The sequence below is a fragment of the Doryrhamphus excisus genome, chromosome 22 (genome assembly GCF_030265055.1).
Source record: "Doryrhamphus excisus isolate RoL2022-K1 chromosome 22, RoL_Dexc_1.0, whole genome shotgun sequence".
In the NCBI taxonomy this organism is placed as follows: Eukaryota; Metazoa; Chordata; class Actinopteri; order Syngnathiformes; family Syngnathidae; genus Doryrhamphus; species Doryrhamphus excisus.
Genome location: NC_080487.1, coordinates 9,980,248 through 9,994,762, shown reverse-complemented (window position 1 = coordinate 9,994,762; position 14,515 = coordinate 9,980,248). Strand labels below are relative to the sequence as shown.

At 38.7% G+C, this 14,515-nt stretch overlaps 2 protein-coding genes across 2 annotated transcripts; both read right to left on the bottom strand.

The window, feature by feature from the left end:
* Positions 1-27: 27 nt before the first annotated feature.
* mylpfb (myosin light chain, phosphorylatable, fast skeletal muscle b) lies at positions 28-4,656 on the bottom strand. Its single transcript, XM_058061574.1, has 6 exons — positions 4,563-4,656; positions 4,374-4,472; positions 3,033-3,213; positions 1,598-1,676; positions 1,045-1,093; positions 28-950 (listed from the first exon to the last, which is right to left on the bottom strand). Exons 1-6 carry the CDS (start codon positions 4,563-4,565, stop codon positions 849-851), a joined length of 513 nt encoding a protein of 170 aa, XP_057917557.1. The 5' UTR covers positions 4,566-4,656; the 3' UTR covers positions 28-848.
* A 1,590-nt stretch (positions 4,657-6,246) lies between these two features.
* Positions 6,247-14,253, bottom strand: LOC131110029 (sesquipedalian-1-like). The gene is made up of 4 exons (XM_058062671.1): positions 14,169-14,253; positions 13,677-13,778; positions 9,702-10,005; positions 6,247-8,171 (listed from the first exon to the last, which is right to left on the bottom strand). The coding sequence occupies exons 2-4, from the start codon at positions 13,755-13,757 to the stop codon at positions 7,753-7,755; spliced, it is 804 nt and encodes a 267-aa protein (XP_057918654.1). The 5' UTR covers positions 13,758-13,778; positions 14,169-14,253; the 3' UTR covers positions 6,247-7,752.
* Positions 14,254-14,515: the final 262 nt, after the last annotated feature.

The following is a 14,515-nucleotide window of genomic DNA, read 5'->3' as shown; positions in this document are numbered from 1 at the left end:
TCCGGGACTTGGGGGGGCCCATACCCCAATTTTAAACCAAAAGACACAATATTGTACGAAAGATAGTGGATTTATTTGTACTTCTTTCTTTGTTACAGTGGAGAAACAGACAGTCACAACAGCAGCAGCAAGAGGGCAAGAAGAAACTTTTACTTTCCAGCCCCCCCCCCTTCCTCCTTCCTCATCTTTCACCATCTCTGTCCTTTATGTTCATTTAAAACTGCAAAAATTCATAAAATCCCCGCAGTTTTAGTACTTCCTAACTGTAAAAGAGAAAAGTTGGCAGACTATTCTAGTGCACATTCTTCTCTGTCACAAAAAAAGGAGGAATCCATTAAAAACTGTATGCAAGGTTGAGGCTAACAGACCAAAATGGGGGGGTCAGGCTGTTTACTTGTTTCAAGTAAACGACTTTGCATGCATCACAGCACCCAAGATACGTACATTCTAAAAGGCCACAGTATACACTGGACTGCATATGCATACATGACATTTTGTAGGTATGATGCATGCACTGCCAGCCTCAACACGCATGGACAGAATGGATAAAGGTCAAAGGTCAAAGAGGCATGGGACAGAGATGGAGAGAGAGAAAGAAAGTGTTTCATTTCAATGTCACAAGATTATTTTTTTTTATTTGAAAATAATCATGTTCCCCTGTTGTTGGTACTCACACACAAACACCACCACGACCTTCAAGTCCTCGATAAAAAGGAGTCTCTTTCCCGGAGTTAGCTGGCGAGAGGAACGAGTAGGCTAGGTGGGTGCGTGTGCGTCGGAGAGAGTTGATGGTGTGTTTTGCTTGGGTAAGGCGGGTTAAGGCGGAGGTTTTTGCAGAAAGGTAAGTTTTACTCTTCCTTTTCCTCTCCGTGTGTGATGACGTAGCAGATGTTTTTGTAGTCCACATTGCCAGCCACATCAGGGGGGAAGGCAGCCCACAGGTTGGTCATCTGGAGGACACGTTAAATAAAGAGATGGCTTACAATGGATGCGCTCGTAACGTCACATCGTGTTTTGGGGTTCGATCAAGAAATTGAAGCTCACCTCCTCAGCGGTGAACCGATCGCACTGGGTGGTCAGGAGCTCCTCAAGGCTACAGAAGGAAAATAAGACAAAGATTATGCAAAAGTTGGATGAGTGGTTAGCATGCAGGCCACACAGCTAGGAGACCTGAGTTCAATTCCACCCTGTGTGGAGTTTGCATGTTCTCCCCGTGCATGCGTGGGTTTTCTCCGGGTACTCCGGTTTCCTCCCACATTCCAAAAACATGCTAGGTTAATTGGCGACTCCAAATTGTCCATAGGTATGAATGTGAGTGTGAATGGTTGTTTGTCTATATATGCCATGTGATTGGCTGGCCACCAGTTCAGGGTGTACCACCAGCTGGGATAGGCTCCAGCACCCTTCGTCTGTTCGTGAGGATAAGCGGTAGAAAATGAATGAATGAACTAAAAAGTAGCCCTTCTTGGAGACACACACTAATTAGCATTAAAGCTACAGACACAGACAATTCTGCTGACCTTTACTGATATTTAAACTGTCTAAATTCCAGGATTTTTTTTTTTTTAAATGGTGTAATATGGAATAGCAAGCTTACAATTCCTTCTTGATGGAGCCAGTGGCCTCGGGGTCCAGGACCTTGAAAGCGCTCACGATAACGTCCTCGGGATCAGCGCCTATATAAAAAAAATTAAACAAATATATCATGTATTGCCGTAATATAAATATATACAATATACAATACAATATATACAAGCAGTTGATGTTTGCTAAATACAAGGATGAAGAGTCTTGAACCAGTCATGTCATTGGATGGTCACCTCGTATTTCGGTACGTGACAAAAATTAAATTAAATTAAATTAAATTAAATTAAATTAAATTAAATTAAATTAAATTAAATTAAATTAAATTAAATTAAATTAAATTAAATTAAATTAAATTAAATTAAATTAAATTAAATTAAATTAAATTAAATTAAATTAAATTAAATTAAATTAAATTAAATTAAATTAAATTAAATTAAATTAAATTAAATTAAATTAAATTAAATTAAATTAAATTAAATTAAATTAAATTAAATTAAATTAAATTAAATTAAATTAAATTAAATTAAATTAAATTAAATTAAATTAAATTAAATTAAATTAAATTAAATTAAATTAAATTAAATTAAATTAAATTAAATTAAATTAAATTAAATTAAATTAAATTAAATTAAATTTAATTTAATTTAATTTAATTTAATTTAATTTAATTAAATTTAATTTAATTAAATTTACTTTTACAATCACTAACCATTACATTTGTTCACTTCCTGCTTTCCTAATATAGTTTAAGGTTTAAGGTTTAAGGTTTAGGGTTTAGGGTTTAGGGTTTAGGGTTTAGGGTTTAGGGTTTAGGGTTTAGGGTTTAAGGTTTAAGGTTTAAGGTTTAAGGTTTAAGGTTTAAGGTTTAAGGTTTAAATTAAATTAAATTAAATTAAATTAAATTAAATTAAATTAAATTAAATTAAATTAAATTAAATTAAATTAAATTAAATTAAATTAAATTAAATTAAATTAAATTAAATTAAATTAAATTAAATTAAATTAAATTAAATTAAATTAAATTAAATTAAATTAGGAAAGCAGGAAGTGAACAAATGTAACAGTTACTGATTGTAAAAGTACCAGATGGAGGGGTAGGATTTAATAAGCTTTGCTTCTTCCTACTCCTTTTGGACATGTGGAACTGGGGACTGATTATGGGATGCATTCAATTGTAATCTGATGCATGTTTAAATGAAATTAAACCATTACCATTACCATTACCATTACCATTACCATTACCATTACCATTACCATTACCATTACCATTACCATTACTATTACTATTACTATTACCATTACCTTACTATTACCATTACCATTACCATTACCATATAATGTACATAAACTGATGATGGCTCAATCATTTCTGGACCCCAACTCTCAGTTTTGGAACCTCTGGTCTAATTGAGAGCAAGTTGTTGAAGTCAGCGCTTTCAACGCACCCTTCAGTTTCTCGCCGAACATGGTGAGGAAGACGGTGAAGTTGATGGGGCCGCTGGCCTCCTTCACCATGGCCTCCAGCTCCTCATTCTTCACGTTCAGTTGGCCCATGGTGGCCAGCACATCCCTCAAGTCGTCCTTGCTGATGATGCCATCTCTGTTCTGGTCGATGATTGTGAAAGCCTGTGATACAAGATGATGGTGGTCAAATATTTGACACCGAGTACCACCTCAGGAATACTTTTGTTTGGCAAGTACCGCCATTTTTGTAATTCGTCTGGAATGTTTTGGTTAATACAGCTGTAATTTGTGTAATTATTTCATCGTCTCTAATATCTCAGCACCGGTCCGAGCGCCACTAGTAGTTATCGTACAGTTTGAGAAGCAGTTATAAAAAAAAAATCAAAATAATGCGATGATTGGCATGTGTAAATTAAAAAATGTTGCACTTCTCCGCAGTGAAACCAAAGATGGCGGCAGAAACCTTCCAGGGACTTGGCAGCTGGTCGGCCACTTGTCTTCCGGAGGTGTTAAAACGGTCTCGGAATGCCAGACAAGCCCATTGCATTACATTACATTTCGACAAGGGGGGGGGGGGTATTGATTACAGCTGTCCCACCCCCTCCCTCCCCACTGGGCCTTGTGACTGACTGTTCTTCTTCTGCGTGCAATGTTCCATCACCTTTGCGCTCTACTTGAGCTATGTGAGGACTAAAATATCATGCAAAAAACACCTATGGCGCCCCCGCCCCCTCCCCCAAACCCCCCCATGTGTTGCGGTCAAATGCTTTGGAAGACATGCTAGCATATATGTAATAGAGATATCCTCAATGTTTTATAATCACTAGACAAATTCTCAATGACTTACAGGCTCTTGCAATGGATATGTTTAAAAAAAAAATAATAATAATATTTTTTTCAACCAATCTTGCTCAAATTTGACACACATATGCTCGTCAGTCGCCTGAAGGTGTGTGTCAAATTTTGCGATGATTTGGCAAACTATGTTAGAGTTACAGTCTAGAACGCATTGAGCTGTGTGAGAAATTTTCCATTCAATCCGACTTATCGAGTTCAATACCAAAGGCACCGTGTCGTCAATTTGTCCGAAACACAATAGCACGGATCGCACAGTAGATGCTTGATCGGACACACTTTCACACTTTTGTGTAAAGCTGTTCAGAAGCACACGAGTTCGATTACAATAACAACTTTGATGCATCCAATGTTATTTATCCAATGCTTCTATTGATTGTTAATCCCATCAGCTGTTGGGCAACATTCCAGTAGGGTCACCCACTCCTGTCATGCAACTGACCCCCATAAGAACTCAGAGACGTTACCTCCTTGTACTCCTGGATCTGGCTCTGCTCAAACATGGAGAACACGTTGGAGGATCCACCCTCACCCTGCTGCTGCCTCCTCTTGGCCTTCTTGGGTGCCTGGCATGGAAGGTAAAGCACATATTAGACTTTTTTGGGGGGGTTTCAATACGTGATGCTTTCTTGCTAACGCTCCACGAAAAAACTCACCATTTCTCAAGTTTGTTGGGTTGTTGTTGGTCAACAAGAGAAGCCTACGCCAAGCCGATGTGACTGACATGTACGCAATGGACCCTAGGGGCCTTATATACCGGTCCGCTGGGGGGCTAACTTTAGACCCGGCATCAGGTTTGGCAGGAAAACAGAGCTCAGGGGAAAGTAAGTGAAAAAGGGGCGGTGCAAGGAGATCGTAGGGAGTCGTATCAGTTTACTGACGATCCAAAATAGGCATCAGAGAGTCTTGGAATGAGGTGATTTCCGTGCCAACATGTGTGGACAAATATGGCCCCAATTGGCTAATTATTATGGTTTTTAAAGCAATTCATAGCAGTACATCTTAAGTGGCATATCCTAGCATCATCACCTGTCTCGGTGGGAGAGATGAGTAGAAGGATTTATAAACAGCCGTGAAACTTGAAAACAGTTGGCTGACGGACTTTGGTTCGGCGCCAGGACGTGGCACGCGACTACAAGGCCTGTGAGAAATGTAAACATGACACAGAAGCCGGCGGACATATTTAATACATTCGCTTGTCACATGTCACTTTATTATTTCGAATGCACTAATTTAGGTTGCTTCACCCCGTGCCCGTTATAGTTGCTTTCCAACAGCAAAGCCCGCCCACTTAACTCCATATATGATCTCCATTGGCTGCCATCAGTCATGTCAATGTCCAGTTAAGGTATGTATCGATACTTATGGGTGGTTGTGATAGGACATTTGAATACTTCTAATTGCATCAATATACATTCTTTTTTTTACCGGTAACTGCTTTCCCGAGTCGACTTTAGTGTACTTGAAGTGGTCGCAAGAACCTATTGAAGGCTTCGTTAAAGAAGGTCACCAAGCAGAGGAGGACATGGTGAAGGTGAAAAGAGAGCGAGCGAGAAAGACCATAAAAACAAGACAGCTGTACCGACTGAAATAGACTTCGCCTCCCCCTGCCGTCCTGCCGTCACCGTTCTTTTTCTCAGCCATTTTAGCTTACTTCGAAAATTCTTGTCGCCTTGCTTTGCCCGACACTCCATTTTTTTTCAATGTACCTACTACAAGCTCTAATACATCTCAAGGCAATTTTTGGATTCCTGCTTCAATTAAGAATATATTTGATACCTAAATTTAATTTAAAGTGTTCCAATATCAGAAAAAATAGTTTTTGTCAGTATGACAATTAATTCAGAGGCCATGTTTGTAGATTGTGTGGACTACAAATCTTTAATTGTTATTGCATATTATTGCGTTCATGTGCATACATTATACAAGCAAGCCCAAAATTCTTAAAAGTACATTTTCATCCCCCATCAGAAAATGGGTATTAATAATTTTTGTATTTGCAGTTGGGCTTCACAATTTAGCAGTTACAGCGGTTGAAGAGTTTGCTTTCACAAAATAAAATTTAAAAAAATAGAAAAAATGCTATAAATAAAAATAAATGTATTTATTATTTTTAAATATTTTATATTATTATTATATTTTATTATTTTATAAAATTTTGTGTGGACTACAAATCTTTAATTGGAGTTATTGCTTAATATTGCGTTCATGTGCATACATTATACAAGCAAGCCCAAAATTCTTATAAGTACATTTTCATCTCCATCAGAAAATGGGTATTAATATTTTTTGTAAAAAAAAAAATCAAATATTAAATATATGAAAGCAGATTTACATGGATAAAGTAACATGTGATGTATTTGCAGTTGGGCTTCACAATTTAGCAGTTACAGCGGTTGAAGAGTTTGCTTTCACAAAATAAAATAAAATAAAAAAACAGAAAAAATGCTATAAATAAAAATAAATTTATTTATCATTTTAAAATATTTTATATTATTATAATTTATTATATTTTATTATTTTAGAACATTTTGTGCGGACTACAAATCTTTAATTGGAGTTATTGCATATTGTTGCGTTCATGTGCATACATTATACAAGCAAGCCCAAAATTCTTAAAAGTACATTTTCATCCCCATCAGAAAATGGGTATTAATATTTTTTTTTTGTAAAAAAAAATCAAATATTAAATATATGAAAGCAGATTTACATGGATAAAGTAACATGTGATGTATTTGCAGTTGGGCTTCACAATTTAGCAGTTACAGCGGTTGAAGAGTTTGCTTTCACAAAATGAAATAAAATTTTTAAAAAAACTGAAAAAATGCTATAAATAAAAATAAATTTATTTATAATTTTAAAATATTTTATATTATTATATTATTATTATATTTTATTATTTTATAACATTTTGTGTGGACTACACATCTTTAATTGGAGTTATTGCATATTGTTGCATTCATGTGCATACATTATACAAGCAAGCCCAAAATTCTTAAAAGTAAATTTTCATCTCCATCAGAAAATAAGTATTAATAATTTTTGTAAAAAAAATTTAATATTAAATATATGAAAGCAGATTTACATGGATAAAGTAACATGTGATGTATTTGCAGTTGGGCTTCACAACTTAGCAGTTACAGCGGTTGAAGAGTTTGCTTTCACAAAATAAAATAAAATGTAAAAAAAAAACAGAAAAAAATCCTATAAATAAAAATTAATTTATTTATAATTTTAAAATATTTTATATTATTATTATTTATTATATTTTATTATTTTAGAACATTTTGTGTGTACTACAAAACTTTAATTGGAGTTATTGCATATTGTTGCGTTCATGTGCATACATTATACAAGCAATCCCAAAATTCTTAAAAGTACATTTTCATCTCCATCAAAAAATGGGTATTAATAATTTTTGTTAAAAAAAATTACATATTAAATACATGTATTTAAAAAACAACTACATATATAAAAAATAATAATAATGTCCAAGGTATGTGTACATACATAATAAAACATTGAAGAATTGCATTCATTATTATTGAAATTAGGGCGGCATGGCATTCAAGTGGTTAGCGCGCAGAACTCACAGCTAGCAGACCAGGGTTCAATTCCACCCTCGGCTATCTCTGTGTGGAGTTTGCATGTTCTCCCCGTGCATGCGTGGGTTTTCTCCGGGTACTCCGGTTTCCTCCCACATTCCAAAAACATGCTAGGTTAATTGGCGACTCCAAATTGTCCATAGGTATGAATGTGAGTGTGAATGGTTGTTTGTCTACATGTGCCCTGTGAATGAATGAATTATTGAAATTAGATTTATAAAAATGTATTGGACACGTTCACTCAGAAGTCTATCAAGTTTTCTTTGCCGACTTGTACACTTCTTGACCAGTCAGCAATGAGGTCCTTTATTTCCTTTCCAAAATCTTCATGCAATTTGCTGAAATCCTCCTTCGTCCCTGAACACACCACTAACCACTCCCCACCAGGCGGCGCAGAGCCATCGATAGGCTTCATGTTTGCCGTCCTCTTGGGCCAAAGTTTAGGTGATCTCCTGCTGGTTGATTTGGGGGGAATAGATGGGGTTTGAAGGGTCAGGTTGGAACTCCGACTCGGGCCCGAGGACACAGTAGTAGTAGTAGCTGCTGCTGCTCGATGCCAAGTGGAGGACCGCTGGTTCAACGGACGATCCAGTTTTGTGGCGTGGAGGTTTGGCGTAGCGACGCCGTTGGCGGAGTCATTGAATAATGCATCTAACGTCTCTGCAGGTACAGAAAGCAGATTTTTTTTTACATGAATAAAGTAACATGAGCAAAAAAAACATTATATTTTGGGCAAGTAGATGCAAAGTCCCAAAGACATTGACGCCATGTTTTCCAACCAATTTGACACACGTGCTTGGCAATCCCCTAAATATGTGCACTAAATTTCGACGTGATTCACCAAAACACTCAAGTTTCGGTGAGTGTTTTTTATACAGTGTCTTGGGCAGTAGGAGAAATTTCAAGTCAATCCAATTTATGGAGGGTCAAACTTTGAAGTTTAATAACCATGTGATTTATTTGCAGTTGGGTTTCACAATTTAGCAGTTACAGCGGTAGAAGAGTTTGCTTTCACAAAATTAAAAAAAATCACAAAATTTTACAAAAATCTGAAAAAAATTCTATAAATAAAAATACATTTATTTATCATTTTTTAATTATTTTATATTTTTATTTATTATATTTTATTATATAACATTTATAAGTAACATTTTGCAGCTCATTTATTCATTCATTCATTTTCCTCACGACGGTTGTGGGGTTGCTGGAGCCTATCCCAGCTGTCTTCGGGCGAGAGGCGGGGTACTCGGAGAAAACCCGGCCAGAGGTGGCCGAGGGTGGAATCGAACTCAGGTCTCCTAGCTGTGTGGCCTACGCGCTAACCACTCAGACCATAATACAGTCATTAAGTTTCAGAAATTCATAAATGAATTAATTGATCGCTGTCTTGTGGTTGACTATAGCCGATTATTAGTCAAATCAAATACTGCAATACATTAAATACATTCATTCATTTTCTACCTCTTATCCTCACAAGGGTGCTGGGGTGCTGGAGCCTATCCCAGCTGTCTTCAGGCGAGAGGCGGCGTAGACCCTGGACAGGTGGCCAGCCAGCCAATCACAGGGCACATATAGACAAACAACCATTCACACTCACATTCATACCTATGGACAATTTGGAGTCTCTAATTAACCTAGCATGTTTTTGGAATGTGGGAGGAAACTGGAGTACCCGGAGAAAACCCACGCATGCACGGGGGGGAGAACATGCAAACTCCACACAGAGATGGCCGAGTGTGGAATTGAACCCTGGTCTCCTAGCTGTGAGGCCTGCGCGCTAACCACTTGACCAAAATGCATTATTTACTTTCTAATGCTAATTTTGAATGAATTGCAGGTAATTTGTAGCACCATAACGTGATGGTAATGTAATGTTTGACTATGATAAGCAGCTCATGTAGAGAACAACGGTTCTGACCTTTGACCAGGGTGGGCTGGTTAATCAATATTAATCAATACAATATCCTTATCAGTGTAATGCAATGTGAATATTTCTTTCATTTTGGGTCAACTTGTTTTGATTATGTGTAATATTTAGTTTCATAGCGGAACAACGATAACTATTAAAAACAATATAACAAGTGTTAGTTGAATTACATTACACATCAGCATGTGGCAGCCGAACAATGCAGAACAATGGCGGCTCACACTGAATAACAACAACAACAACAACAGCTTCGACTGTCTCACCTCTGTACTTCTTCTCCAGGTCCATGACCAGCAAGGCCAAGTAGCTGTGGTTGGCCGAGAGCAGAGCCTTTATCCAGCCTTCCTGACTGGCCTGGTCGTCAGCGGCGAACTTGTAGGGCCGCAAGCCCGGATCGCTCCACACCACCGAGAAGGCAAACTGCTCCTCGGACTCACACAGCTGGACGGTGCAGCCCTCCAGAACAATGACTCCGATGAGGTCACGGTCATCCGGGTGGTCCTTGTAGAAGAGGAGGTTCCCCTTCAGAATGAACCAGCGCTTGTGGTAGGAAGGCCTGAAGTCACCCTGGTTGACAATAAAGGTCAATAAAGGTCTTTTTTTTTAGGAAGCTGAGACGTTAAATGTTGCAGGCTTTGCCCAAGTGCCTAAAATTAAAGGGGATCTAGTAACAAGTAACAAGGTAATGAAACAGTTACAAGTTACAAATAGAAAATAATCATAACAATGCAACGTTTTCCTCATTCCTAATGAATAATAGTAAGTAAGCATCATAAAGTAGAATAAATAAATAAGCACAATAGACATAAGAGTCCTTCCACATACTGAAATACTGTGTGTTAAGCGGTGATATCATCATTAGCTTTAAATGTTTTGTCATTTTACACATGTCATTAATATAAAGGTTGAACAGTTTTGGTCCCAATATTGACCCCTGGGGTACTCCACATTCATTCATTTTCTACCGCTTTTCCTCACGAGGGTCGCTGTAGGGGTGCTGGAGCTTATCCCAGCTGTCTTCAGGCGAGAGGTGGGGTACACCCTGGACTGGTCACCAGCCAATCACAGGGCACATATAGACAAACAACCATTCACACTCACATTCATACCTATGGACAATTTGGAGTTGCCAATTAACCTAGCATGTTTTTGGAATGTGGGAGGAAACCGGAGTACCTGGAGAAAACCCACGCATGCACGGGGAGAACATGCAAACTCCACACAGAGATGGCCAAGGGTGGAATTGAACTCAGGTCTACTAGCTGTGGGGCCTGTGCGCTAACCACTCGACCACCGTGCAGCCAAGAAGCCCTGTAAATGTTACATTAATTAATTAATTCATTCATTTTCTACCGCTTATCCTCACGAGGGTCGCGGGGGTGCTGGAGCCTATCCCAGCCTTCTTCGTACACCCTGGACTGGTGGCCAGCCAATCAGAGGGCACATATAGACAAACAACCATTCACACTCACATTCATACCTATGGACAATTTGGAGTCGCCAATTAACCTAGCATGTTTTTGGAATGTGGGAACTCCACACATAGATGGCCGAGGGTGGAATTGAACCCTTGTCTCCTAGCTGTGAGTTCTGCGTGCTAACCACTCGATCACCGTGCAGCCGGGTACTCCACATGTAATATTTAAACTTGCAGATGTGTATTCTCCTATCTTCACATATTGCTTCCTGATAGCTAGTTAGCTTTTGGTTCAATCTAAAACGAATCCTCTGATTCCGTACCATTGTGATTTTCTTGTTAGGATGTTGTGATTCATTGTGTCGAAGGCTTTTGTCAGCATTTCGATCAGTGCCACGGAGGTTGAAATATTAGCTCTGTATCCGTATTGGTTATCTGCGAGTCACTTATTCTTATTAATCAGCGTCCCAACCTGTTATGAATAGCTTCTCAATTATTTTCGAAAATTGTGAAAATAACAAAACCAGTCGGTAGTTTGCAATTTGTTTGTTTGTCTCTATTTTTGAAAATTTTAACTACTTTAGCTGTTTTTTTCCCATTTTTTTAGGGAATCTACCAGTCTGGAATGACCAATTCATTCGTTCATTTTCTACCGCTTTTTCCTCATGAGGGTCGCCTATCCCAGCCATCCCTATCTCTTTGGGCAGGAGGCGGGGTACACCCTGGACTGGTCGCCAGCCAATCACAGGGCACATATAGACAAACAACCATTCACACTCACATTCATACCTATGGACAATTTGGAGTCGCCAATTAACCTAGCATGTTTTTGGAATGTGGGAGGAAACCGGAGTACCCGAAGAAAACCCACGCATGCACGGGGAGAACATGCAAACTCAACACAGAGATGCCCGAGGGTGGAATTGAACCCTGGTCTCCTAGCTGTGAGGTCTGCGCACTAACCACTCGACCGCCGTGCCACCCTGATCAGTTGCTGATCTGCAATCTCATCGATTTCAATTGTTTCCATTTCAATTCCATTACAGTCAGTTAATGTTTTTGCTTTACAATGGTTGACAATAGCAACGATTTCCTGTTTTGTTACATCAGTGAGAAAGTTTCTTTCCTTTCATCCATTGTTCAGAATAATTTCTTCTTCCTGTTTTGGTCCAATATTTACAAAGTAGTTGAATCCAACATCAATGGCAAGACACACCCATCATGCTTGCAGATAGCTGTAAAATATGTATGGAATGGAAAAAGGTATGAAGGTATTTGCTCATATTTTGGCGAGCTAACAATAAAGTTAAATTCAAGCACATAGCATATGAAGATGTTTTTTAGTACGCGATGCAGCGTATAGCTTTAACATAGTTAAATACAAACACATAGTTTCACAAGTACTGACAAACTAAGTGTGACCCTTGACACCACACACACACACACACACACACACACACACACACACACACACAAGAGAACTAGAGTGATGACCAAGGCAGGAGATATCTGGTATGTATAATATGGCTTGTTTACAGCACAGGAAATCGCAGAACGTTCCAGATGTCCTGGCATCGTCCTTGTTGACAAGAAAGACAGAGATGGGCCGGTGATGCTGAAACCAGGGCGGCGGTGCGTGCTGATTGGTCCACGTCTTGCACAATCTTGAAATGTATAAAAAGCCGAGCAGGGAAAGAAAGGGTGCTTTTTGCTGCTGCGCTGTACTAAGACCCGACTTACTGTTGGAATACAGGGAATGCAATTAAGATTATTAGATATTGTTTGGCGGCACGGCGGTCAAGTGGTTAGCGCGCAGACCTCACAGCTAGGAGACCAGGGTTCAATTCCACCCTCAGCCATCTCTGTGTGGAGTTTGCATGTTCTCCCCGTGCATGCGTGGGTTTTCTCCGGGTACTCCGGTTTCCTCCCACATTCCAAAAACATGCTAGGTTAATTGGCGACTCCATAGGTTAATTAACTCCAATTAACTCCATAGTTAATTGGTGATACCATAGGTATGAATGTGAGTGTGAGCCCATATATAAATAAAACGGGGCTGCACGGTGGTCGTGTGGTTAGCTATTATGACATGATAACAAAAACGGCTCGAGTGGTTAGCACACAGACCTCACAGCTAGGACACCCGGGTTCAATTCCACCGTCGGCCATCTCTGTGTGGAGTTTGCATGTTCTCCCCGTGCATGCATGGGTTTTCTCCGGGTACTCCGGTTTCCTCCCACATTCCAAAAACATGCTAGGTTAATTGGCGACTCCAAATTGTCCATAGGTATGAATGTGAGTGTGAATGGTTGTTTGTCTATATGTGCCCTGTGATTGGCTGGCCACCAGTCCAGGGTGTACCCCGCCTCTCCCCCGAAGACAGCTGGGATAGGCTCCAGCACCCCACGCGACCCTCGTGAGGAAAAAGCGGTAGAAAATGAATGAATGAGATATTGTTTGTATCAGGAATAAATACTCTGGTTTTCATATACCGGTTTGGTTATTTAGTCTGCCCATATCCTCAATTCGACACCCACAAGGAGATCGCCTCAAAATAAGGGAAGTCGAGATTTCCTTCATGTAGTACCATCAAATCCAGGTCGCATTTTAATAGGCAAGATAAAAGATTATTATAAAAGATTAAGGATATATCAAGGGTTAAAAAAAATTACAAACATGACATTTGCGACTACAAAGAACAAATGTGTCACATTTTGCACATTAAAGACCATAGTAGACAATTGCAGACACAATTGCTTGAAAATGATATTAAAAAAACCAACAACAATTGAATGCGTCTCTGAAGGGGTCAACGTCTTACCTTCTTAAAGAGATATCCTTCTTTGTCCACTGGCGAGTCACTGGATTCAAAAAATGAGACAACCTTCTCGTCTATCTTCATTTCAACATCACAGCCACGAACCTGTCGTCACATCCAATACACACTTAAAGCCATTTTCATAAGTATGACGTCATTCGGTGGTTGTTTGTCAATCACAACAAGACGGTTATGTTCAAACCGGAAGGATTGCGAAGAAACGCTCCCACATTTGAAGGGTGCAAAAGTTAATTCTTGTACTTTTTAAAAAGTCAACTTGATATTTAATTTATTTTAAGTAGCAAGAACAACACAGTTATAGTATAAAGCGAAACAAAGTGAAAGGAGTGTGAAGTAAAAGGACTAGTATATACGTGGAGAGGAAATGTCAAAACAAGTGTGAATTAACACGCACATACAATTTATGGATTTTTATATAACACATCTTTTAAACCGTTTACGGTTTTTATAGTTACTTTTTCGTTGTTTACTCACCTTAGTAAAGCCCGAAAGTGCGTTTTAGTTTTGTCTGAGGGTGTGTGCCAATCACTTCCGGATGTGCCAAAGTCAGGGCGTGGCTAAAAAAAAAAACATTAGGCACCACAATTGGTACAGACGGTCTTACATAGATGTATTGAAAATGTAGCTTTCACCAATATAATACATTATTTTTTAAAGTATGATTTGTACTTTTTCGTTGTTTACTCACTTTAGTAAAGCCCGAAAGTGCGTTTTAGTTTTGTCTGAGGGTGTGTGCCAATCACTTCCGGATGTGCCAAAGTCAGGGCGTGGTTAAAAAAAAAAATTAGGCACCACAATTGGTACAGACGGTCTTAAATAGA

What these genes read in the sequence shown, in the direction of transcription:
- mylpfb (XM_058061574.1), bottom strand. An exon ending in AGATCCAGGAGTACAAGGAG is followed by an intron (nt 3,214 to 4,373) that starts GTAACGTCTCTG and finishes CTTGTATCACAG; the next exon opens with GCTTTCACAATCATCGACCA. An exon ending in GTTCGGCGAGAAACTGAAGG is followed by an intron (nt 1,677 to 3,032) that starts GTGCGTTGAAAG and finishes TTTTTTATATAG; the next exon opens with GCGCTGATCCCGAGGACGTT.
- LOC131110029 (XM_058062671.1), bottom strand. Translation starts at nt 13,757, where the DNA reads ATGAAGATAGACGAGAAGGTTGTCTCATTTTTTGAATCCAGTGACTCG. An exon ending in AAGGATATCTCTTTAAGAAG is followed by an intron (nt 10,006 to 13,676) that starts GTAAGACGTTGA and finishes ATTGTCAACCAG; the next exon opens with GGTGACTTCAGGCCTTCCTA. An exon ending in CCTGGAGAAGAAGTACAGAG is followed by an intron (nt 8,172 to 9,701) that starts GTGAGACAGTCG and finishes CTGTACCTGCAG; the next exon opens with AGACGTTAGATGCATTATTC.